The sequence below is a fragment of the Miniopterus natalensis genome, chromosome 3, assembly GCF_054644295.1.
Source record: "Miniopterus natalensis isolate mMinNat1 chromosome 3, mMinNat1.hap1, whole genome shotgun sequence".
Taxonomy (NCBI): domain Eukaryota; kingdom Metazoa; phylum Chordata; class Mammalia; order Chiroptera; family Miniopteridae; genus Miniopterus; species Miniopterus natalensis.
The window spans coordinates 9,468,449-9,495,203 of record NC_142083.1 but is presented as its reverse complement, the minus strand read 5'-3'; the positions used below and the strand labels follow the sequence as shown (position 1 = coordinate 9,495,203).

At 40.2% G+C, this 26,755-nt stretch overlaps 1 protein-coding gene across 1 annotated transcript in view; it reads right to left on the bottom strand.

Annotated features, from left to right (window-relative positions):
* RANBP3L (RAN binding protein 3 like) overlaps nt 1-24,429 on the bottom strand; it is a 41,677-nt gene extending 17,248 nt beyond the window's left edge. The window contains exons 1-8 of the mRNA XM_016222756.2: nt 24,406-24,429; nt 23,707-23,786; nt 22,525-22,631; nt 4,998-5,056; nt 4,122-4,161; nt 2,870-2,947; nt 1,982-2,056; nt 157-228 (exon numbers count right to left, since the gene is read on the bottom strand). Coding sequence (XP_016078242.2) covers nt 157-228; nt 1,982-2,056; nt 2,870-2,947; nt 4,122-4,161; nt 4,998-5,056; nt 22,525-22,631; nt 23,707-23,786; nt 24,406-24,429 — 535 coding nt within the window. The remainder of the gene's footprint in view (nt 1-156; nt 229-1,981; nt 2,057-2,869; nt 2,948-4,121; nt 4,162-4,997; nt 5,057-22,524; nt 22,632-23,706; nt 23,787-24,405) is intronic.
* Nucleotides 24,430-26,755: the final 2,326 nt, after the last annotated feature.

The window sequence follows — 26,755 nt, the reverse complement described above, 5'->3', positions numbered from 1 at the left end:
TAACTATTCATTTTGACCGTGGGACTTGGCTTATCAAATATATTCTTTCATGTTCTGTCACTCAATCCTACCTCCATACCCCCAGTACAGAAGCAGATTAAAATACAGATGTTAAAACGCAATTTCTGAGGTTTTCGTAATAGAGAAACTACATACTTTGTTCTGCACTGTTCACATCAACATTCCTTTGCACAAGAGTTGGCGTCATAAAAACGTTGTTTTTCTTCACTGTAAGAAAAAAAATATTCAGAAAAATTTAAATCTGTGAGAGTGGGTCAGTTTCTGAGTTAGGTTTTTACAGTCCTGCACTGAACTCACCAGTAGATGTCACTGCTCGCATTAATAGAGGAGCAGGCCGCGTACAAGATCGCGCTGACTCTGCTAAAAGTGCGCCCTGGCAAGATGAGTTTTGATACATAGTTCTGTGCACTCTCATAAATGTAAGTGAAAATTAGGTCACTAGCAGAATAGACCATCTTTACAATATGAAATAGAGCACTGAGGCAAATTCTACAGATTAGAAAATCTAAATAATGAACCCTCTGTGTGTATTAACATATATTTCTTACAGAATGTTAAAGAATTGTTAGCAAATTCTGTCCCTCTCACCTCTCTAATAATACCTGAAGATAGAAGTGAAACCATTATGTCCGCTACTTTTCTATGAAGTGTGCCTCTAGGCTAAGACTGTGGTGGTGGCTACAGGTACGGAATTACTGTACATTTCAAAGAGATCACCCCGTGGTTGCAAATTGCAGAAATAGCCACTTTTGAGCATTTGAGTAATGGAGATGAGCAAAGAATGAGAATTGCGTCTCTAAAGTATTATAACCTATTATAAATTTGGGGTAGAATTGCTTCTCTAATTCAAAATTAAGTTAAATGGTGTTTATAATCTTTATTATTGAAAAGTAACAATGAATGGACCATATAAAATTATACAATTCTCGTCCGTTTGAACACCACCAACATTCTGCACTACATACAAAGCAATGGTGCCTGCTGCTACGAATGCTTCTTTATTCATTCTTTCTTTTTGGTGTATCTGATTTTTTTCTATCAGATTAAAATAAGAAGAATTAAAACAGTTATCTAGACAACTTAAAGCCATCCCTTTGCTTTATGCACAAACAGTGAAACAAATCCTCTAGGATTAGGACTCCTATCCTCTGTAATGTATCAGTAAGGCTTAGAGGGGGCCTACTGAGTCAGAAAGTATCTCGTCTGTATCTGAAAGGTGTCTGACATAGTGTTGCTCAGTCATGCTTGGAATGACTAATAAGAATATAAATTCATTAATTTGAGTATTTGGTGGTACCCAGGTACATGGGGATCAGTTAAAAGGAAGTAAATAGTTTGTATTTTTTGTTTCTAGTGGCAAGCTTAACTTGGAAAAGGCAGCTGGTTCTTCAGTAGAAACAAAAACACAGAGAAATATAAATCATAACTTTAATGTAGAAAACGTTCCAACAATTTCAAATATTTTACTATAATAAAACAGGTTTACTTAGCAAAGCATTAAACTTTTCAAATAAAAAGGAAGCAATGTTTTAATCAGTGAAAAGTACAAAGGGATTTATATTCTGAACTTCAAAATACAAATCTAAAGCATAAACTTTAGAATAAGGATCTAAAGCATAGCTGTATATTTTGAATACTATGTATATTATAAACTGTATACATGGGCAGTAATAATAAAGCAAGCTCTTTTATAGGGCTGCCTTATACAATATATTGCTATCATAAATGTGAAATCCTTAAAAAATCATCAAGTTCAAACTTTCTACCAAAAGTAAACAGATATACTATCTGGATTTGTGGTGTTCTTAAGGTATTCTTCCATGCATATTTTGCTAAGGCCTCTATTTTATTTGCCGCTAAAATGTCAGCATTTTACAGTAGCTGAGAAAGAAAGGTCATCCCTAATGAGAATGGATTTTGAAAAGTCAGAGCATCAGGCTCAGAGGTTCTAGAAACTTACCTGGCCCAGATGGGGGGAAGGCTGGGAGGTCAGTGAAGGGCGATGATCTCATTTGCTTCTGGGTCAAGGTAGACACTAAAAGCAGATTGCAAACCGAAGTCAGTTAGGAAGTGGGCTTTTGTATTTCTTTTGATTTGGATTTTTGCTGTTTCGGGGAATTTCCTACATCCCTAATTTAGAAAAATATTTGTAGTTTTATCAATAAAAATAAAGTGTAACCCTGGTAGGGATTATACATGAATTTTCATCCAGTTCAGTAAACAGGTGAGTGCTCACCATGTTTAAGACACTCTATCGGGCATGAAGGTAATCTCAAGGAATTTACAGCGGAGGAGACAGATGTAACGTAAACAGCTGTATCGCAAGGCAGAGGGCCACACAGTCGATCATAAAAGGAATCACTTAGTGCTTTGAGTGCAGCAGAGAGGGAAACTAAGTCACCGATTCACTCAGAATACAGCACAACATGATGTTCTTAGAATAAAGTACCTTTTTAAAAGGCAAACATCTATTTCTTTAAGTAGATGGTTACTTAGGAGAAAATGGTCATTTTCCCTACAAAGCTAATACATGCTTAATACAGAAACTTTGTAAATGTAGCAAAATAAAAAAGGGGGGAGGGGTGAAACCAAATCACTCATAATCCCAGTACCCAACATAGCCATTGCTAACACCGCCTTATATCTTTTCAGGGTTTTTTCAATGTTGACCAATTGAGTGTACTCACTGTATGGTTATATGAAGACAATCTGCTATTTTCATATAACCAAATATTATAAACACTATCCAGGGGGTAGACTTTTTAAAGTTTTCCATTTGAAAAGTTTCTTAGAAATTTTACTCTCAGAGTAAACGTAACCGTGAACTCTCCATCGATGCTTTACCTACCTCCTTGGGACCGAGAATCTGCAGTATGCAAACAGAAAGATGAAGATCGCATGCGCTTCCTTGAAAAACCATTACATTCTGCAAGAAATTCAATGCGGAGGGTAAAATTGCTTCTACTAACAAATTATCCTTAACCAATGATATGGTGGGATAAATGGAATTTCCTTCTGTCTCTACAAATTAGCATTGGATAAAACATTAACTCCTCGAGCACGATTTTAAATGTTGGGGTTAATAGCTGGGTGATTATGAACTGAAAGGCGCATCATCCTACTACGAAACCATCAGAAACAAGTAGTTTCAACAAGAAATTGGATATGAATTCTGAGATTGTATAGAGAATGTTTCTGGTACGTTGAAACAAAGGCAGTAGAGAATCATGGGGTTTTAGAGTTGCTAATATTACTGTTCTCAGGGACTCTCGTGTCATCTCTTAAAACAACAGCCAGTCTACTTTCATGTGTGTTTGTTTGTTAATTTTATTTTAATTTGGAAGTATTTTCAAATTTACAGAAAAGTTGGAAAAATAGTACAAAGAATTCTCATAGACCCTTTAACCAGATTCACCAATTATCAATATTTTGCCTCATCTGATTTATCATTACCTACATACGTATTTTTCTGAATTACTTCAGATTCAGCTAGGTGTTTTATGCCCCTTACACCTAAATATTTCAGTGTGTATTACCGAAGAATGAGAGCATCTCTTATATTACCCCAGTATGATGATCACCTTCAAGAAATTTAACATAACTTGCAATACTCTCATCCAACCCACCAACCATAATTTTGTCCATTGACTAATAATGTCCTTAAAAACATTTTCCTCCCCAGTCCAGGATTCAGTCCAGAATCACATACAGCCTTTGACTCTCACAAGTCTTTCGTCTCCTTTAATCTGGATTAGTTCCACAGGCTTTCTTTGTTCTGAAAAATTTAGTTCTCATGTTTTAATAGAATATTTTTCACTTTGAGTTTTAATACAGTTTAAGCTACATTTTCTTGTAGAAATTTTTTAAAATTAAATTTATTGGGATAACATCGATTAACCGCATTATATAAATTTCCAGTGTGCGATTTTACAATTCGACACCCGTCTACCTTATTATGTGTGAGTACATAACACGTTCATGTCTAAACACAAGAAAAACCATTATGTTTTATGTAGTTTGTGCCACATGCCAAAATGCTTGCGCCTGCTTATTTTCTTTGTACAAAGGTTGATTTTGAAATACAAGATCTAAATCGTTACCGGGTTCTGCTGCTTCATACAGGGCTTCTTCTGCAGGTCTCTGGAAGGAAAGGAAGCTGCCAGTGAGAGCTGTCTGCTGTTTTTATACCAGACTTCCAACCCTGTCACTCCATAAGAGAATCCTCCACAGCCAGGCCTATCCAGCCAGGCCAGGACAAAGCTGCTCACTTTGACTCACTAGTCGTGTCTTCAAGAACAAGCCAAGGCTGGCAGAGCGGATTTATATTTCAGTATCTACAGAATCCCTTGTGGGACCAGCTCTTGGGATTCTGATGTGGTTGACCTGGGGTGGGGCCCATGAATCTGATATTTCAACTAGGGCTTAGGGGTTAAGGTTTCTATAGTTAGTTAGTTTTGGGGGTTGTGATCTTCATTACCTGCATACGCAAGAACAAATAAAAGGAAATACTAACTAAGATAAAGTGAGAATGCTACTAATCTTAGTGTTTGTCTTTCAAAGCAAGTAGGATGCTGAGAGAACAGATAGGGTCCTGAAGGTGCCATTTTAAATAGAATATCGCAGTTTACAATTTACTTAATACCCAGTTTTAGACTGGATTAGTGGTGGAGACCTATGAGGAGCCTTAGCCCTACCGATCTCTTTCAGTCCCTCCCTTTTCCAAGTCACTCCAAAAAAATTGTATAATTTAGTAAAAATAGCATAGCTTCAGGACAAGGTCACTGGCTTCCCATCTCAGCTAAATTGCTGTCAGTAAATCCCTACTACATAAATATTCTGGAGGCACTACTCTGCTAAGAGAAGAATCCGAAAATAAACTTATTCAGCAGGGATATCATTTAGTATAGCTAACTTCTTGAAATACAATTTCGTTTGTCAAAGGAAAAATCAAACAAAGAAAAGTAGCTTGATCTTACCTTAAATGTTTGTTCTCTCTTTTCAAAAACAAATATTGGTTGAGCAATGACAGATTTTTCTGTAAAATAAAAAGAACAGGCAAGAAATAAAACCATATTCTGACATTTCTAATACCAAATAAAAATATTTGAAGTTTTTTTGGTTTGTATTTTTTTTTCTGTCTTCGGGTAAAATCCAAACTGTGTTACAGGAATGCAATAAATTGCATATTTACAAATGATTTTAATAGTTAATTACAGAAATAAATACTTGGGGAAAGCGACAGTAATATATTTCCATAGATAGAGTGATCATCCCATTTAAAGAACATGCATTAGGTGTTTAAGGAAAACAAAATATAATTACCTGCCTTTAGAATCTCGTGATACAGTGATTAACATCTATACTTTTAGAATAAAAGGTTTTAAGGGGTGAAAAGTCTCATTTGATAATAGTACTCCTACTTGGGTCAGGTCCCAAGGTATAGATGTGCTGCATTCCATCCTTAAAAATGGTCCAGAAATAATCCATATTTCCTTGACTCGAGTAGTCATATACTAAGTGGTATTTTCCATACTAATACTAAGATTAACTCTTACTGTTATAAAGTAGCTAAAGTTTGTCTTCAGCCCTACCAAACTTATTAATCTTCTGTATTTTCCCATCTTAGTTAGGACAATAGGGAGAAACTCATTCACTCTAGGGTATAAATGAGTGATAACTGTTAAACATCAGCACTCCAGAATTCTTAGGGAAAATTGTGTGGTTCTTAAGAGCTTGGGCTCTGGAGTTAGGTAGGCATATGTTCAAATATAAGTTTCATGACTAACTGGCTTTCTACTTTAAAGAACTTAGTATGTCTAGACCCTAGTTTCCTCATCTGAAAAAAGAAACACTATAACAGTAGTTACCTCACAGAGTTTATGTGAAGATTAAATGGGATTTTTAGATCTAATTACTTAGATTTTAACAAAACAAACAAAAAAGCCTTAAAGAGGATAGTAACTATGTGGCATGCCACCAATCCCCATGTCAAAACTCATAAACAACATTGCTAACTTATGACGACACTTTCTCAATGAACCCAGATATGACCTCAGAACTTTTCTCAATACAGGTTTCCAGAAGCCATTACCAATGTTTCGTCCTGTTATACAAGCTGAGGTCATGTAATATCCCTAGGCTGGATAAATAAAACTCTAGCTGAGGAATTTCAAGGAACTACCAGATAAGTACATCTCTTAGATGCCAGAAAAGGGTTCTCCAGTTCCCCACAACATTATCTATATGTGTGTGCAAACTCTGCCAGACCACCCTTTGCGGAGCTCCTGGGGCCATGTGGAGTTGGATACCTTCTTCCACTCCACTGATGTAAACGGTTCACTTCTTATGCAAGCGCTTCCTGCACTTGCCAATAAGCAATCCCATCCCTATTAACCAACCTATAGCTCAATTCTTTGTTCTTTCTCAAATAAACTCCTTTTCCAGCAATTACATCAGATCAAAGAAAGGAGCTTGCTAGTGACTTGGAGAGGAAATTGTCTTGGTGAATGTGCAGGGGGATACTTATGAATTCAAATAATGAATGGGCCTCTTCTGAACTGGACTTGGATAGCCATTCTTAAAATAGCATGATTTGGCTTCACCCTAGGCTAACAACATGTTTTTCCCTCTATCAAAACATTCAGCTAAACCTGGGCAAAAGCCATCTTTAAAGGCAGTGGTAAGGAGGAAATCCCAAAGGGTTACTCACAGTTTGGAAGGCATATGGTAAAGTAGGAAGGCCACTTTTATTCATCAGTCCAACATATATTTATTGCATATCTTTTTTGATGCCAGCCACTGTGTTAGGACCTAGGGGCACATTGTCTGATTGAAGGTACATTAGCCCCAGTACAGCCACCTGGTCTCCCTGACACTGCCCAGCACATTATTTAGAAAGCAGATAATCTCCTAACCTCCACTTCCATCTAGATTTTGATCTAATCAAAGTTAAGATACAACAATTTGGGGGAGAGGAGAGAATAGAGTTCATGTCTGTGGTGGTAGTGATGGTAGGGTCCAGAGAACCCTGTGAAAGGGATATAAACCCTTGCATGGTGATAAATCAGTAGTGCCTAAATATAAATATGAAGAAATAGCACTCAAGTGCCTGGTATTTAGAGATATGGAGGTTAACACATAAAGAAAGCTATGGGAGTTGGATGTTGTTGCCTCTGGGCACCAAGGAAAGAGGGAGCAAAGGAAGGGGCAAGGAGACCTATATTTATAACTAAATATTTATTTAGTTATACCACATGAATATGTATAACTAAAAAATAATAATAATAAAATTTAAAAATAAGTCCTTCCTACTATAGTGTCAAACACCCATAATTAAAGGACAAATCTCATGCTCCTTGCCGAAAATAGACTTCTATTGAGTAACACTGCTTGGCAGGCAGGCACCCAATACCTTACTTCTTGGGCCCAACTGGCTTTTGCATAGAAATATATGGAAATAAAGGTGCGAGCAAGATGGATTCGCCAAGTTTGGGATGCTCTTGCCCTTCACCTTCATTCCAAATACTCCTCCAAGTCTCCAGACAAGAATTCAGCTAGAAAATTATGCAGATATGTAACAGCTTGGTTCTTCAGGATTCTAAAGTGTTAACAGTAAATACAAATTTCTTTTTTTCCCGATTCTAATCATTTTCCCTCCGATTTTGGGTGGGTGGTAAGGTCTTGTCCCCACTCTATTTCCACGCGTTTCATTGGCACTTGGTCTCTGACAAACCAACCTATTTCATCGAAGAAAGTAAGTGGAGGAGATTTGAAAGGATCTACTGAGCCAAAAGCAGATCAGAGGCAGAGGAGGAGACTAAGAACGGACGCCTTTGGCTCAGAGTCCCGGCGGGAACGGGGCAAGCAGCTTCTCGGGGCCCCAAGTTTCTGCGACCCAGCTTCTCCCACCTGGAGCCCTGCAAGCGGCTTGTCGCTGCTTGTGTAGTTTAGGGGACTGGAAAGAACCAGGCTACACCAGCCAGGGCCAAAAAGGTTGTGGAAGCAGCCTTGGCAGGAAAGAGGGGAGAACAACCCCTCTGCCGAGAGGCGGAGGCTGCCAAATGGGTCACCTCTGTTTGCTCCCAGGGCTGGAATTATCCACTTGGACTGCAGCCCTGGCCGGCCCTGCATGTTCCCGTCTCTTTCTCGCTGGGCCTGTGTGTCTCTGCCACATCCTCTCCTCTCACTCTTTCTCCTTGTGCACCGTCTCACCCTAGGCTCCACACTGTCCTTTACTTCCCGGTCCTCTCCTCCCTCCACTTGTGTCCAGCTCTCTGGTCAAAGCTTGGATATTCAGAGCTCTGAAGTCAGAGTCCTAGAGCTGTGTTCACAAAAAATTACCCCAAGCCTCAGCCTTTTTCATCTCTTTCTGTATGTATTTTTTAAAGGGTTGTTTGGATTAAAACAATATGTGCACGTGAGAGCCCCTAGTCTAGCTTTAAAAAACCTCTTCAAACCTTTTTGGAATAAAGCAGAATATCTGTCTGTCTACCTACCTACCTACCTATCCATCCCCCCCCACCCCCCATACAGACACATATCTCTGTATATGTGAGACATATACATCCATATGCACATATACATACTACATAAACAGACAGTGCTAGGTCAGATCCAGGTTGCACACGAGACAGTAAAAGTGAGGTTCCCTTCCCTCATCCTACGTTACACATGGTCGCCCTGCTATTCTTGTTAGCTCCGCAAGAAATGCCTTCTAGCTCCTCAAAGGTCTTTCTTTTTCCTTTCATTCATTACCCCTAGTTTCGTCCTCACTTCCTCTTGTTGGGCTCCTATTTTCTTTCTTTTTTAAATTTTAATATCAGGACATTTCTGAATTCAGGCCCTGGCCCGGAGATAGCTTTAGAGGTCCTTGCTCCTCACAGTGTGATCCAGACTGACCAGCAACATCGACAGCAAGCTTGTTAGACTCAGACTCTTAGGCCCCACCTGGACCTACTGGATCCGAAGCTGCATTTTTCAGGATCCCCCTGTGATTTGTGGAAGTGTCTGAGAAGCAGTCCCCTGGAGACCAAGCTTAGGACAATGGCAATGGAGACTCCTGGAGTTAGTGACTAAACCTTCAGATGTTCTGAGTAACTTGACAATTAATGAGAAAATAAATACTACTCAAGCCACACACTATGATTATTATGATTCAATGTAAGGTGAAGTCAAGGGCTACTCTGGACTTAAAAAGAAATACCTGTAGGAAGGATATTGAAATATTGAAATTGATATTGAAATCAGTCATTCAGATATTCTGCTTGAAGCAATAAATGATTTCATTTCTAATGCAAAAGTTCATTTTCATAATATGTCTGAAATCTGACGTTTTTAAAAAAATTTTTTTAGCAAATATTCCTGCTTGAGATTATTTAAATGTTAATTAAAATGTTCATTCCTGCAAAGCAAAAACTTAGCCTGGAAACATCAACTACATCAAACACATTTGTCATAAAACTCAGATTCTCCAACAAGAATTTGAAACATCTAAAATCTCAACTGTAAACAATGATTATCTTCTGTAGAAAATACAGACAAATCACAGCAGGTGAGGGGGCACAGATGTCTGAATCACAGTCTTGATTTTTTGAAAAAAGAACAAACAAAAATCAAAACTATATGAAAATATTCTAAGACAGTTTTAAGAAAGGGCAAACGGTGGCCCTGAAGAAAAAGGAAACCAGGCCAATTCATGGGGGAACCACAAGCATGAAATATTCTCTACTTATTTCTAGCCGTACTTGGAGGAACTGCGTCAAAATGCAAAAGGAATGAAATAAACAACAAATTGCCCACCGAAATATTAAAAAGTATGTCTTTACAGAAAGGGGTGGTAGGGCCACAGAGTGACATGATTAATGGTGAAGGGACAATCTTGATGCTATTTTATGAGACACTTTGTACCAACTTGAAGGTAAAATAACCAGGACCCTAGAGGGAAACATAGGTGGTTTACACAGGAAGTTTCCAGGCTGCCTCACAAAGCACTAGTTCAAATTGAGACGCAAGGCGAGTGGACCCTGCTGGGGCGATTCCAGCCCTGGCCACCCTGCTTAAGTTATAACCAGTTTTGTGTACTATAAATACAAATGTATTATAATAAATACAGCAAGTGTAGTAACAGGGAAAAACACTCGACCTTTTCTATGCAGTTCTAATTTTTTAAAATTACTTTAAGGGTTTGTATGGAAATTAAGTTCTAAATGGTCAATCCTAAGAAATGTAGCATTTCTAGTCTTGATTCCATGGTCTGGACCAGCCTGTCCGGATGCGATCCCAGGCTGGGGAGTCATCCTGAGCTTTTGTTTTGCCATCTGTAAACACTGCAAGGTGCTTCCCTTACTCTTGCCATTTTCTGCTCGTATTCTGACTCTGAAGACGTTTGTTCTAGGATGTCCACAAGCCAATGACATGATAAGTCTGGCGATTTAAAATCTCTTTCTCAAATTTTTTTCAGCCTCGGGCAAAAATAACTCAGAAGAATGTAAACGTTTGGACAGTGCATATCCATTTCTCCAGAATTTGAAGGTGTTATTAGATTTATCTCTAAGTAAAACTATTGTGTGCTTTTGTGATAGCTGCTTGCAATTTAGGATTACTTGAGTATGTTAGTAGCAGCAAATGTGGGCCCTCTGGATGGACAATGCCAGAAAGAGCTGTCTTGCTCTTTCCCGACAGGTTCCTTTATTCATGCCCATGGGGTAATAAAGATGTACTTGGTCAAGCTGGTAGCACTTGGAAATACGTATTTCACTTGCCAGCATTTATAAATCACGTATCCCCCGCAAGAATAACTTGCAGGGAAAATGCTTCCATGTGTTGGAAACGGGTCTCTGCATTTTGCTGAGGGAGAAAACTGATGCCTAGTCTAGGTTTCAGGGCACGCTGGGGACAAATACTGAGCAGGTGCACGCACAGGTTGGAAGTGATATCTCTGAGTTCATTTTAAGTAATTCTCTAGTGTTTTCGTACTGCTAAAAGGAAAGAGCTGATTTTGACACAAAAGACCATATCAGTAGGAATTAAACCAATCCCCACAAGGACTATTCGCACGCCAAGCTGGCTGAAGTAGAGCTTCATGCCCTGAGTTCAGACCAGTTCAAGCCCTTCCCCTTCAGGAAAGGGGCACTTATTTCAAATCCCTTCACACATCCTGAGGACACAGGCCAGACGGAGGAGCTTGACTGCACCGCCTCTCACTCCAAATCTCTTTCCCTTAAACGTGTTCCCCTCTGTCCTGCGCCTTTGAGCAAGCCCGAGAAAAGGCTCCTGGTTTTCCCTTTTCCTCGGGGGTAAGTGAGGTCACTCCACTGAAGACAAGACCTTGAGCAAACGCAGGAAGAAAGGAGAGAGCTGCATGCAAGGTGCCCACAGTTCGGGGAGGCCTGGGCCTCGTTCTCCTGGAACCGCAGCAGCCAGCAGCCTCCTCTCTCTCATCTGCACTGAACAGCCCCTCGGGGCCTGGGGCCTGGGGCCTGGGGCTGGGGCTGGGGCTGGAGCCTGGGGCCTGGGGCCTGGGGCCTGGGGCTGGGGCTGGGGCTGGGGCCTGGGGCCTGGGGCTGGGGCCTGGGGCTGGGGCCTGGGGCCTGGGGCTGGGGCTGGGGCCTGGGGCTGGGGCATCACTGCAGAGGGAAACACCAGGCGCCTGTGCGGGTGACTGTGCGCACACAGCTTATCTATCGCCTTGTTTAGAACCAGCCTGGGAGGAGGAAAGGCCAGGTAGCAACTCGTCAGCCTTCCCAGAAACGTTCGTTCAGCATGCCCAAAGGCAATTCCAGGAGAAAAACTCGGACTTCGTAGAAAACTCATACACTCATACGACTTAAAAAATTCTTGAGAAAACTGAACACAATCCTTTGTTTATTCATTTCCTTTCCTCCAGGCTTTTATGACCCTGGAAGCATCATTAAGTCGAGATGAAAGGATGAGAGGAAATAGTGTAGCTATGTGAGATCTTTTCAAGAAATGTTTTCTTTTTCATTGTGGGAAAATATACCTAACATAAAATGACCAGTTTAACCATTTTAAATGTATAGCTCACTGACATTAGTATAGTCACACCAATGTATTTACCATCCCCACCATCCATTTCAAGAACTTTCTATCACCCTGAACTGAAACTCTGTCCCAATTAAACAGTAACCCCTGTGCCACTCCCCCCAGCTCTTGGTAACCACTATTCTTTCTGAATATCCTACGTACCTCATGTAAATGGAATCATACAATATTTGTCTTTTTGCTTCTGACTCATTTCACTTAGCACAATGTCTTAAAGGTTTATCCCTGCTGCAGGTTGCATCAGAATTTCATTCCTTGTTAAGGCTGAATGATATTCTATTGTATGTATACACCATATTTTGGAGCTTTTTTAAAAATCAGCTTTTCCTCATTTGCTTCCTGCTCCCTTCTTTGCTTCCATCTGGCCCCATATTTCCCTCTGACGCCACGTTCCTTGCCTCCCTACACGTATTTCCCCCCTCTACTCTTCCAATGTCTCCTTTCCCCTCTCTCTCATATACTCTACATGAGTAATATTAGGATCAAAACAATCACTTCTGCTAATTAATTTTAGCTTATTCAATTTTCAAAAAGAAAAAAAATGGCAAGTAACACCAAAACTTGAATCCGTACTTGAGAATGAAGCTCCTTATAACAAAGTTGTCTGGTTGAAGAAACAGAACCTCATCATCTGTAGTGCTAGTATGTGTCTTAGCCATGCCCAGCTTATACACACACACACACACACACACACACACGAATTTTTATCTCTAATTTAATTTCTTTGCAGACAATCAAGTTTTACCACCCTAACCCTAGACCAAAACGGTCCCTTTCCAACATTTAAAGACTTTTTCTTTACTTTATTCTTTCCTCTCTAGATGGCAACATCCATCCTTGTTATGAATTACCACTTCTCTCACAACAAGAGTAGATTTGGTGCCAATTACTGAAATTAGTCATCACATAGGTCTTTCCATCTAGGTGGATCCTACTCCAGAGTGCTAATCAAGTTAGTGAGCTGGAGTTTCTGGAGGTCTAGTGTTTTATTTGCATCTGCTGATGGGAAAGAATTTGTGCCCTCTGAGTCTTGGGTCCTTTTAGGACCTGAAGCCCATCCTACATTGATTTGGCCACTTACAAAATATCTTTCTTTTCTCTCCTGTTTGAATGTAAAGGTCAGGTCCCATCTCAGTTCCGATTGAACCCCTGTCCTCCTATGGCTCAACTCACAGACGCACACTTTACGTTCTTTTGATGTTGCTTTAGTTAGTATCAAAAGATACCTTCAGATTATTAGCCCTTCTTGGAAGTCTAGATCCTACCGCTATGACGTCTTGCTTGTTTATTGTCATCTACAGAGAGTGAGATATCTGATCATTGGGTAGAAGGAATGCAGCTTCTTACCGAATACAGGTGTTTATTACATTTTGAATTTTGGCTTTTGGATATTATACTAGATTTGCCAGCAGACCTCATTAAAAAGCAACTAAGGTGTGAAACTTATCTTGCTTAAATGTTAAGATTTCAAGTAAAGTTAATGATTTAAAATAATAGTTGGGCCAGCACTTTAGGTAGAGTCCTCAGTCTAAATAAAAAAGTGAATTATAATAACGACCATTATTTAGCCCTTTTTAAATTTGGAATTTGATATACTGCTTGTTTCTTTTGTCAAAACCCAAACCATCTCTCCAAGGCCATACCAGCCCAGTTCCAAAGGTGGTACATTGCTACTTTCACATTTCATGCAGTGTAAGAGATATAGACTGGTCAGCTATTTAAACTTAAATAAAGACGGCTAGCCCAATAAACAGGCCACTTGCTCTGGGCTGATGGGTTTGCACTGATACAGTTGTATTTTCTCACCTGTTTTTTTAAAGTTAAATACACCCTGTTGGGAGACAGTGGGATGTGGTTAGTAGTTTATATAGAAATGAACTGGTGACTTCAATAACAACACATTTTTAAATGGTTGAAACACAAACTGAATTCAACAGTCAGCCATCACTCAGGCCCTTCACAGGTGCTTAGCTGAACATGTATTTTGTGCCCTCTTGAGAAGAAATGAGCACGGGTTAAAACCACAGACTCTGGCATCAGGGTTCTAGGATGAGAACCCAGGCTCACTACCCCAGCTGTGAGGTCTTGACATTATCTACTTGATGGGGCTGTTGTAAAAAGTGAGCTAACATACGAAAAGTGCTGAAGCGTCTGACATAAGACAAACACTTTGTAAATGTGATTTGTTTATAAGTGACATGTTAGCACTGTGGTGTGGTCAGGGGATAGACCTGGCTTGCTGCTCTCAAAGAGCTTTGTACAACACAGCAGAGGAGACGACACCAACATGATGAAATAATTATGGGCAAATCATAGAATCGCAGTTTTGCAAGGTACCTTATAGGTCTCTCAGTGGAACTTACCATCACAGTTGTCCAGAGCATCCTCGGCAGATGGCCTTTCATAACACAGTGTATCAGCAGGGGTGAAAATGCTATTGCTGGAGCATACCAGCCCACGGGAAGCAGCACACTGGTGTGTGTGTTACACGTGTGCCAAGATCTTGGTCCTTCATCCCACAGGCTCAGCCTCCTGTCTTCACCCCCAAAGTGCGTCCACATCTGAGTCCACCTATGAGGTCACATGTATCAGGAATCCCTTCCTTCCTATACTGAGTAGTTCTCCAGTCTGAACAGACCGCAGTGTTTACCTGCTGATATACATTTGGGTTGCGTGCATGTTGGTGCTCATAGGAATGAAATCTGCTGTGAACATTCTTGTGCAACTTTTTGCAGACTTAGCATCTTCATTTCTCTTGGGAAAATACCTAAGAATGGAATTGCTATATCATAGGGTAGGTATAGATTTAACTCTATAAGAAACTGTGAAACTTTTCCAAAGTGGTCACACCACTTCACAGCAATGAATGGGAGTTCTGGGTGCTCTACATTCTCCCGAACACACAGTATCATCAGTATTTTAAATTTTAGCTGTTCTGGTGGATGTGAAGTGGTATTTCACAGTAGTTTTTATATTGCATTTCCCTAAGAACTAATTATGTTGGGCATTTTTTGATGTGCTTATTGGTTATATTTATATTCTCTTTTTGAAGTATCTGTCAGGCTATTTGCCCATTTTTAATCAAATTGTTTATATTGAATTATTTACATATTCCAATTACAAGTTCTTTATCAGATAAATGTGCCATAAATATTTTCTCCCATTCTTCTTTTTTATTAATTATTTCTTTTAAAGAACTGATATTTTTAATGTTGATAATCTAAATTATTTTTTACAGTTAGTACTTTTTGCGTCTGTTTAAAAACTGCCTATTCAAATTTTGGGAAAACATTTTCCTATGTTTATTTTAGAAGCTTATAAACATAAGCTTAAAAAAATTTGTGTTTTAGTCATATTTCATCTCAAATTGATTTATGTGAAGTAGGTAATGAGGTTCACTTTTATTAATATGTTTATCCATTTGTTCCAGGACTATTGCAGAAAAGACTATCTTTTCCTTTTTTGAATTATCTTGGTATTTTTGTCAAAGGCCAACTGAGGGTATATGAATGGGCCATTTTATGGGATTCCTCTTCCATTCCAATGATTGATTTTCCTCATACCAATATTATACCATCTCGATTATTATAGCTTGAAATCCAAAAGTCTAAGTTGTCAAATACGTTCCTCTTTTTGAAGACTGACTAGGTAATTCCAGGTCCTTTGCATTTTCTTATATATTTTAAATTGGCCTGTCAATTAAAAAGCCATCTGCTGGAATTCTGACTGGGATGGCTTTGACTCTCTGGATCAATTTGAGGAGAATTGACATCTAAATAATACTGAGCCTTCCAATTCATGTATTTAGCTCAATCTTCTTTAGCTTCTCTCTGCAACATTTATTTGTTTTAAGTATACAGGCCTTGCACATATTTTGTTGAATTAATTCATAAGTATTTTCTTTTTACTATTAAAATGGTACTTTAAAATTTCAATTTTTAATTATTTTTTGCTAATACATAGAAATACAATTTTGCTTTTTGCATATTGACTTTGCATGCTGTTATCTTGTAACCTTGGTAAAGTAACTTATTAGCTTATTTTTTCTTTAGTAGCCTCCTAAGGATTTTCTACACTATCAATCACCTGTTAATAAAGATTCTTTTACCTCTTTCTTTTCCTGATCTTAGTAAAAAAGTGTTAAATCTTCCACTGAGAGTAAAAGTAGTATGTTAGCTGCTGTTTTTCTGTGAATGTTCTTTACCAGGTTGAAGAAGTTCCCTTCTATTCCAATCCTTCTAGAGTTTTTACACAAATGGGTGTAGGAAAAAATGTTGTTTTTTTAAGGTCCAACTTCAGAAGTGTAACTAGGGATGGCTTTGGGCAGCTATGGCTTTTTTAAAAAAAATTGTGGCAAACCACACATCCTATAAAATTTATCATCATAATTATTTTTAAGTATACAGTTCAGGTGTTAAGTGCATCCACATTGTTGTGCAATCAATCTCCAGAACTCTTTTCAGCTGGTAAAACAAACTATACCGGTCCACAGTAACTTGCCATTCTGCGCCCTGTCTCTATGAATGATCACTCTAGTTATTTCGTATTAGTAAAATCATGCAGTATTTAGCTTTGACCGATTCATTTTACTTAGCATAATGTCTTCATGCATGTTCCAGCACCGCAGACTGTCCTTTTCTTTTTAAGGCCGAATAATATTCCATTGTATGCACATCCACAGTTTGTCCATTTGTTTACCAGTGGGCATGAGGGTTGCTCCCACCTTTGGGCTATTATGAAGAGTGCTGCTGTGAGCACTGGGCTACAAGTTTGAGGCCCTGCTTTCCCTCCTTTTAGTTGTATACCCAGAAGTACAATTGCTGGATCATAAAGGCAATTCTATTTTTAGTTTTTTAGGAACTGCCATACTATTTTCCATAGCAGATTCACCATTTTATATTCCCATCAACAGTGCCTAAAAGTTCTCATTTCTCCACATTCTTTACAACGCTTGTTACTTTCTTTTTCTTTACAGTAGCCATTTTAATGAGCACGAGGTGGGAAAGTAAAGTTTAAGCCATTACATGGATTTTCCAAACCTTTGCATATGTGCCACTTACTAGAGAGGCTCTTCATGGAAAGGTTTCTATACTGGGTGGAAGCTTGAACGTGCACATGGTCTACCTTTGTTTCTACCAATCTGTGCCTTTAACTGCCAGTAATGACTTTGAGGGTAGAAAAAAGGTTATTTAAGCCTCTTTTCACCCCCAAATGTGATGTTATCTATGCAATATCACTACTGGAGAGTCACACAAAAAAAGAGCTAATACAAATCCATGTTAAGAAGACTAATGTGTATATTTTTCAGATAAAAGTCATTATTTCGTTACGTAACTCTACTGGATTCCCTTCCTCGTGGCTGTATGTTCGTTCCCCAACACTTAAATTCTTTAGGAGTTCTAAATTAAGTACATTCATGGCTGTGCACACATTTTATTTAAGGCAAATAGTGCACTCGCAATAATCTAAATGTAATTTGATTTCTATGCTTTAGATTCAGAACGAATTTGGTGACACAGTAAATAGTCACTGCTTAGCTTTTACATTTATATTTGCTAAATTCTCCTGAAGCTAGATTCAGTGTCCTCCACAGTCCACAAGAGGAGTGCGGCTAAATACAAAGGTCAACAGACAAATGCAGCTAAGTCAGAACATTATGAAATGAAATCACTTTTCCCTTCACCCAAAAAGTTGAAAAATTGTCATTAGCTTAGTTGCTACTGAATTCCTCAGAAAAGACATGATAGAAAACAACATTGGCAGAAAAACCCCTTTGCCTTTCCTATGTCTAATATAGCATCCAGTACATGGTATTCACAGTATTCAGTAATAATGCATTGAATAAATAAATGGTTGAGGGCATTAATCTGCGTTTCCTGACTTGCAAATTTTTTGACTTGCAGAAAACTGGCTTGATATTAAAAACAGAACATATCCCGGAAATCATGGCCAAAGTATGATATCATAAAGAATATATCTGGTCTGTGTCCCTCATTCCTTGCACAGAACTTCAAAGACCCTTTGAATTTCCTGACTGATAGTTATTTCTTTGCTGTGCTAATGGGTGACTCATACTGGGCCCACAGATAGTTTCAAGGGAGAAGCTGGACACACTAGAAAGAAAGACCGAGCAAGTATTTAGCGGGTAGGAACTTCTAGCCCTACTCCCCACCCCCAGCCTCTAAGGAGGGGAGAGGAACTGGAGATGGATTCAGTCACGGCCAGTGACTTAATCAATCATGCCTAAATAATGAAATCCCATATAAAAACTCTGGACATCGAGTTTAGTGGAGCTTCCTGGTTGGTGAACTTACTGAAGTACTGGAAGAGGGGTGTCCCTGACTCCATATGGACAGAAGCTTCTGTACTATAGACCCTCTTAGACCTTTCCTTATGTATCCCTTCTTCTGGCTGTTCATTTGTATCCTTTGTAATAAAACAGCAATTGTAAATACAGAGCTTTGTTGAGGTCTGTGAGTTATTCCTGCAAATTATCAAACCTGAGAGGGTTATTGGAAGCCTTTGATTTGAAGATGTCCAGGCAAAAGTGCAGGTGGTTTGGAGACACCTGAAATTTGAAGCTGGCATTTGCAGTGGGGCAGTATTGTGAGACTGAGCCCTTAATTTCTAGAGTCTCCACTAACTCTGGGTAGTGTTGATATTTAATTGAATTGTAAGAAACCCAGTTGGTGTCTGTCAGAATGCACAAAGAAGATCACAAGAAAACCCAACACACCTTGAGTATCTGCAGAGAAGTTTCTCTGATACGGATCAATGAAAAAAATTAAACGTCGTAACACTAGGAATCATGGATTTTATGAGACAGCTACATACAGCAGAAAGTGCATTAGGAGTAACCCTTAATAACCGCCTAACCTTGGAAAGTCACTTGACCCGAGGATTCCTGGTTTCCACATCTGTACAGATGCGGACAATGAGGCCTGCCTCTGATAGTCACTTTCGTGCCAACTCGGCTGCACCGCAGCTCCAGGTATTTGCTCCAACATTATTCTGGATGTTTCTGTGATGGTGTTTTTGAATGAGATTTACTTTTAAAGTAAATGAGTAAAGCTCCACAATGTTGGTGGGCCTCATTCAATCTGCTGGAGGTCTGAAGGTCTGGCTGCAACGAAAGACTGAGCCGCCCTGAGCAAGAAGTTATTTTGCCAGCAGACCACCTTCGGACTTCAGCCGCAGCATTGGTCTGCTCTTTGCATGGGTCTCACATTTTGAACTTGCCAGCTTCCATAATCGTGTGAGTCAATCTGTCAAAATAAATCTCCCTCCCCCCCCCATTAATACACACACACACACAAACACACACACACACACACACACAAATTCTATTAATCTGTTTCTCTGGAGATCCTTGACTAAAACACTACTTTACCTGGCTGTTGTGGGAATTAAATGAGATAATGTATTTGAAACCACTTTGTAATTTTTAAAGCATTATAAAACATAAGGGTGGTTAAGTCTGCCCTGCACATGTAATCTGCACTGACCTTTGTTGAGGCTTTATAGACATATAAATTAATGTTTGTAGATGTAATCTCAGATCAATGTTATAGGTAAATGGATTTAAAATATCACAGAAGAAGCCACAAGACAGCAACAAGCAGGGAGAGGAGCCTACTGGACTTCTGCTCTGAACTGAAATAGCACCTGCTGCCATAGAGTGTAACTCCACGTGGACCAGAAACTGCAGCTTAGTTGGCTCAGTTCAACTGACATACCCAGCATCTGGAACAGTGCTCTGCACAGTCCCGGTCCCGATATGGCTAAAGAATAAGTGACTTTTATCTATATGATCACCCCAAAAGTACAGTTTTATGAGTGACGAGGTAGAAAGAGAGAAATGCCTCAGGGTTAACCTAAAACACTTCGGCATAAAGCAGGGAGGGTTTGGAAGGATATATGTACTGAATCCGGCCATTCCCTCTGAAGGGTTCAGTGTCAATTAACCATGGACTGTATGCTAAATAAAAGGGCTGGGACCTTGGCCTGGTTGCGGGGAGGCCATAGCCATGAACCCAGAATGCCTCAGAGAACAAATCCACAGCCAGACCTCACTCTGCAACAAGTGGCTTCTCTTCCTAGGACTTTCCTGAACTTTGCATAACAGCAAGGTTTGAACATAGCTTAGAGGAGAAATCAGGACCCCTGCACTGAATGAATACTTTTAAACCCCAGGACAGGAACTGGAGCGTTCTTTAGCAACATAGTGAGCACTGCCCAGGGTCACCTGTCAACAGATTTTTAGGTGGCATTTCTTGCAGCAGACAGTTGTCAGCCTGGGTTGCATCAGTACGCTTCACAATATTATGGATTGTGGTTTATGTGGGCAGATATTTTAGGACTCGGCTGTGGAAGAATATGGCTACTTTTAAAAAATTCTAAGCAAAGGCTTAGTCTGAGGAAGGAGACCAGACTTTCAGTCCTGTTGGTATTTTGGGAAGTATTTCATCATAACGATATTTCCAGGCTGCTCTGACTATGGCCAGTAAGGGAGAGACATCAAGACAGCCTGCCTTAAAGTAAAACAACAGTGGGATACTATTTTTTACTTATAAAATTGGGAAAGAACTTTTTAAACAATACCCAGTTTCCTGAGACTATATTCTTACATGGCTGATTGGAGGGCCATTTGGCCAAACACACACACAAAACAACAAAACATTAAAGCTGTGCATATTCTTTGACCCCACAAGTTCACCTCTAAGAATGTATCCCACGAAAAGAATTTTGTCTCTGCAATGATTTATCCATTAGCTTATGTTAAATACAATGTTGTTTGCAATAGTAAAAAATCAGAAATTGATGAAATGTCTAACAGTAGGGAATTGCCTAAAGGAATTTTGCTACACCCACATAAAGGACTAGTATACAACTACTAAAAATAAGGCTGTAGAAGAATATATAATGACATGGAAATTAAAGTTAAAAAGCAGTTTACAAAACACTACATGCAAAGTCTATTTTTGTTTAAAAATCACCCAGTAGAATAATCTGTACATGTGCATAGAAGGAAAGGCTAGAAGATTATACATTCAAATGTTAATAGCAACTATCTTTGGGTGGTGATTTTTATGATCTCTTTTATGCTCCCCCCAGCAAATCTTATATAACAAGTATTACATCAGCAACTGGGGGGGGGGGGTGGGTGGGTAGGGAGGTAGCTTTAAACATTTCAAACAAAATGAGCAGTAAACAAAAACCCTGTGCTGAATTAGGATTGTCTGCTGATGGGGAGCAAGAATATTTTAGTGCTATGGTTAAACCCTGGCACATACCAATACCAGGACTTTACATTTTAAAGCACTTAGTTCAAAATAATTTACATGAGCCCTGATGGCATAGAATGGTCTTAAAAGTTTTCTCTGTTACCATTTAATATGAAGTATTTTCTACCCCCACTATGCTAAGCCTTGCATGCAATCCACATTCAGGGAGGTGGCCCGACACAGTCAACAAATGTTAGGGCACAGATGCCACCTGGGAAAGGGGAGGTTTCAGTCCTTTAGCCAACACTCCATGTCACTGAAATCTCAAGCTGTGTCTATGGAAAAATAAATAAAGAGCTCGTGGCCTAGTTTCATCCATAGACAGGTCCATCACAGGTTATTGAGGAGAAGTTATAAATGTCTGGGGTCAATCTTTAATCTCTGGGGGCAATGATGTCATCTGACAGTACCCAGACTTTTCTCCAAGCGTCCTTTGCTGTCCCAGACAGTAGGGATTGGGGAGATCATCTTATCTGTTCATGTTAAGCACCTGCCATTAACTGATCCAACTGGCTGGACAGTGGACTTGAAATTTTAAAAAGCCTGAGGGTGAAGATGGCTGCAAGGTAGGTGGCTTAGCCTGAATGAGTGCCCAACATGTGAAACGCGATGCTTTCCCCTGTCTGACTCCAGCTGTTCCTGGACTGTAAAAGGGAAAAAGCCAAGAATATATTTCTTTTGCCCACAAATGAATAAGGCAGAGATCCAGACAAAATTAAATTTAAACTCTAAGTCAAAAGTGCAGGATTAGTGGTGGGACAGGGGAGAGAGTCCCAGGCCAACTTACAACTACTCTCAGCAAATGCCCCCTGCAGCTGGTTCAGTCTTGCCCTGATGGGTGTTTTCAATTACACACAATCTGGCGTCCACTAGAAAAACGACGGTGGCTGGGCATTTAAGCACATAAGCTTCAGAATGACAACTCCAAGAAATATGCCTCTTTGAGAGTCTTCTTAAGTCCCTTAAAAACCAAGAGTGAATCCAAGTTAACCTGACCTTATGCATCACCATCGTGACTATTCTCAGAGTTTAAAAATGGGAGATTGCCACGCATTTTCTAAGCAGAGATTCCCCAGGTACTTCCCAGCCCCCCATTCGTCGGGGAATACAAAGGGCCAGGGGCTCACGGAACGCGCCACCCGTAGCCTGGCTCACTCACCTCGCTGTCGCGGGTCCTCCGGAAGCTTCAGTCCACAGGCGCGCAGGCCGTCGAGCAGGTGGCTGCCGCCTTCCCTCTGCCTGGCAGCCATGGCGCTGGCAGAATCCCTATGGCCCCACTATCACTAGGGCATCCCCTTCTCCAGGCCAGACACCTGAAATGGTCTTCACAAGACCCCCAGGCCCACAGACACGCCAGCAGATCCTGTCCTTGTGCGTGAAACATCTACTCCTCTAACAAATTTCCAAGTGTTCCCCGGTCACGACTCTTGAAACAAACATCCCCCACTATCACTGCCCCTCCGTATGAAGATGCCAGTGCATTTGTATAAAAAACCACAAAATGCTTCTTTCATGTCAAAGCATATTGCAAATTTCCCCCTTCTAGTGTAAAAACCCTACACAGTAACTGTTTCTAACAGGTTACCGCTTCGGCCCTTTTTGATGCCTTCTGCTGATGTGCAATCAAAGGCCCGGTGTCTTTGGAGGGGCCTCCTAGAGTGATTACACACGAGGGAAGGAGAAGCTGCCGGGAGTGCAGTCAGGTGGCCTCTGAGCCGGCCTGAGCGGCCCTGGGGCAGCTGGCAGGGAGCAGCTCTTAAGGAGGCTGCGGGGGCGGGGCGGGGGGCCGGCCCATTAGCATGAAGGGGCAGGACCCGAACCCGCGCCAGAGGAGCTGCCTGGACGAGCAGTGGCCACGCAGGGCCTCAGAGATGCCCGCACATGTGGCTCCTGCTGCTTTGCAATTAAAGAGCAGCGCAGCGCGGGGCTCACGCCGCGACGGTCTGCGTCTGCACATGTGAAGCCTGGAGAGTGAAACTGCAACTGATAATGAGCTCATGGAAATGTACTGCAGGGCTTCCCGGCCGCCAGCCCCCGCCTGCAGGGATGGGCAGTCCCCGCGCCGCCTGCCAAGGTAACTATTTGGAGTTCTGCAAGCAAAATAAACGCACACCACCTTATCTTTGCAGACATCTATCTCTGTTTGCCCTTGGGTTCTCTAAGGCTACTTCTGGGTCATAAGACAAAGCTATTTCCAGTGTTTTGTTTTGGTTTTGTGTGCTGAAAAAGCATATCTCACTGAAATACTAAAAAGAGTCCGGATTTCACTGAAATAATGGCACATGCTTTAATGTTTTAAAGCAATCCCCAAACCCTTTCATTTAACTTGGGAGCTTGCTACCTCTGGAGTCGTAATGAATCCTGTAGATCCTGCCCTTCAAGATTCACAGCTCTTTGTAGACTCGGAAAGGAGGCGTTGGGCTAGGAGAAAGGAGAAAGGCAGAGCCTGTTAGCCTCTATGTCTAACCTGCAGCTTCCTGTGCATGTTTGGAAATTGGTGCTGAACTTGACACCCTAACTAGAAATTTACCTCCTAGCCCAGCTGGGCAGGCATCTTCATTTTATTCTGAGGCACTAATGATTTCCCAAGCATACTCTGAGCTACGAGACCCCTTACGAAATATGTGATTGCTCTTTCAGAAATTTTTTTCAATTTATTAAACTGCTTTTATTATTCTAGTAGTCTCTCTCTAGCAGTTTTAGGTCCCTCACAGTGTAACAGGATACAGAAGGATGTAGCTACTTTGCAAGAGATTCCTGTTACTAGAGAAGCGTGGTTTCTGCTTTAAATGCTGGCATTTAGCTCCTGCTTCCCAGTGGTCATGGTGGAAGGCCGAGGCATCTTCTTGCTGAATGGGATGAAGCTATCAATATTCTATCACGTTGCGGACCTCACTAATGAGCCTATTATTGTGTAGGGAAATCAAATAACCTGCAAAACTGTAAGCCAGCCCTTGAGAGAAATGAATTAAAAATGTTTTATAATGACAATTTATATCTATGAATAGGCAGAGAGAATAACATAATAAGCCATACGCACCCATTGCTTGGATTCAATCATCATCGAGTCCTGGGACAATCTGGTTTCAATCTGTGTTTCATCACAGCCACTTTCCCCCTCACTTCACCATTGGATTTAAAGCATTCCAGACACTATTGCTTTCATAAATGCTGCAAATGTATTTCTAAATTACACGGACTTTGAAAACTAGGACCGCAATAAAATTGTCCCTTTTTAAATCATTAAACATTATTCTTGTAATGTAATTAAATATCCAGGTGGTGGTGTTTTCCTGATGTCTCAATCTTTTTTTTAAATTTTTTTCATTTTGTTCAAATTGGGATCCAAAGGTCCACGCATTGTATCTGGTTGATCTGACTCTTAAGTCTTTTTCACTCTGTACATTCCTCTCTAAGAAAAAAAAAAAATGTTGCTTAAGGATTACTATCTACATTTACCCTAATTTGTGCCTGATTTTTCAAGGAAGCCCCCTAGATGGCTCCATTCTTCTTATGCACGGATGTAAAACTGGGGACAAAAGAGAGGAAAAGGAATGGTACAGACCATAGAGGCTAAAAGAGCCAGCTTTCTAGCCCTGGCCATGCCATTACTGCACTGTGAAACCTTGAACCAGGCACTTAGCATCTCTTGGATTTGTCTTCCATTGTCAAATGAAGCGAATGTTTGGTAAGCAACGAGAGAAGTTATTCAACACTCACTCTGTGTATATGAAGACCTGGGAAAGGGAAGGTTTTACTGCTTCATCTTTGGCTAGAGACTGAGGAGAAAGAGATAGATTTAAAACTGAAAATCTGAGTCGGATTTGGGAGTGTATTTGAAAATCTCAATGCTCAAGCCTGGCTGAGTGCCATAATTACCCTGGGAACGTAGTAAAGACAGAGATTCCTGAGTCCCAACTGCACAGTCTGAGGCCTGGGGTGGGGTCTGAAATATATATATATGTATGTATATATTTTTCCTCTTTTTTTTAACTTAACCCCCCCAAGATTTATTGATATATATAATTGACATATAATGTTGAGTAAGTTTAAGGCATACATATTGATCTGATACATTTCTATTGCAAGATGCTCACTGCCATAACATTAACTACTATCCCCATCCTGTCATATAGTTACCATTTCTTTTTTTTTTTTTTTTTTTGGTAGGAATGTTTAAGAACTCCTCTCTTAGCAACATTCACATATATGGCACAGTATTATTAGCTACAGTCATCATTCTGTACATTCAATCCTTAAATTTGTTAATCTTATAACTGAAAGTTTGTACACTTTGGCCAATCTTATAATTCCCCATTTCTCCCACCATGAAATCCCTGGTAACCATCACTCTACTCTCTGTTGCTCTAACTTTGACTTTTAAATATGGAATCCTGTATATTTTAAAAGTCCTCTTGTGGAGGTAAACAAGCATAACCTGCTTAAACAGATCTGGGTTTGCTGCAACATTTCATTCATTATATCTTTCCAAGGGCTGATGGAACTAAACAGGCACTCCCTAAACGCTAGGAGCACTAATCCTGAAGTAGTTTCCAGAGCCACAGTGTAAGGGCATGGGGGCGATTCCAGGGAAGGCTGGCTGCCTGGTTCCTCTATGTCCCACGGTTGTGCATCAAGTCATTTCTGGACAGTGGCCCTGTGACTGATCACTTGAATCAAGGAGACTGCCGAGGCCTTACACTGCACGTTGAGTCCCGCTTCTGCTCAGGGAATGAGCCGGTGTTTCAACAGCGTATAAAATAACATTCAATGTATCAGCCATTGTAAGTATCAGCTGTAATAAACCATGGCCCTTACTTTTCAGAAACACCACCAAGTTAGTAGTTCATGGTGTACATATTGTACTTTGTTTTCTACTTGTAAATAAAAGCAAGAAGTCAGAATGCAGAAGGTGAAGTCTGGTTGTGTTAAGAAACAATATTTTGGCATTTTTACTTGCAATTTGACTAAAAATTAATTAGAATCCTATGAAAGTCAAGCTTCTTCCCTCATCAACTTTCTGTGGTGCCAAAAAGATTCCACTAGTTTCCCTGGTCTGGGCTCCTCCTTCCCTCCTACATTCTCTCTGCTTAACCTGTGTCTTTGTACTCACAAGAGGGCAGTGGAATGGGGTGCCATCGATAGATAATCGATCTTATCAGCTGAGGCTTTGGGGTGGATATTGGAAACTTGCTATTTTATTATTAGAATGTATTGCTCAGAAAGCATAGTGTTTGGTTGAATAGCAGAAATGGTACTAAGTTTATAGGAGAATTTCCTTTTTTCAGTGGAATCCTGTTTAAAAAGCAGGAACACATACTTTTACATTAGTATACACAAGTGATTTACTTGATTAAATAATAATCTGCTGTATTTCAAAAGTATTTATG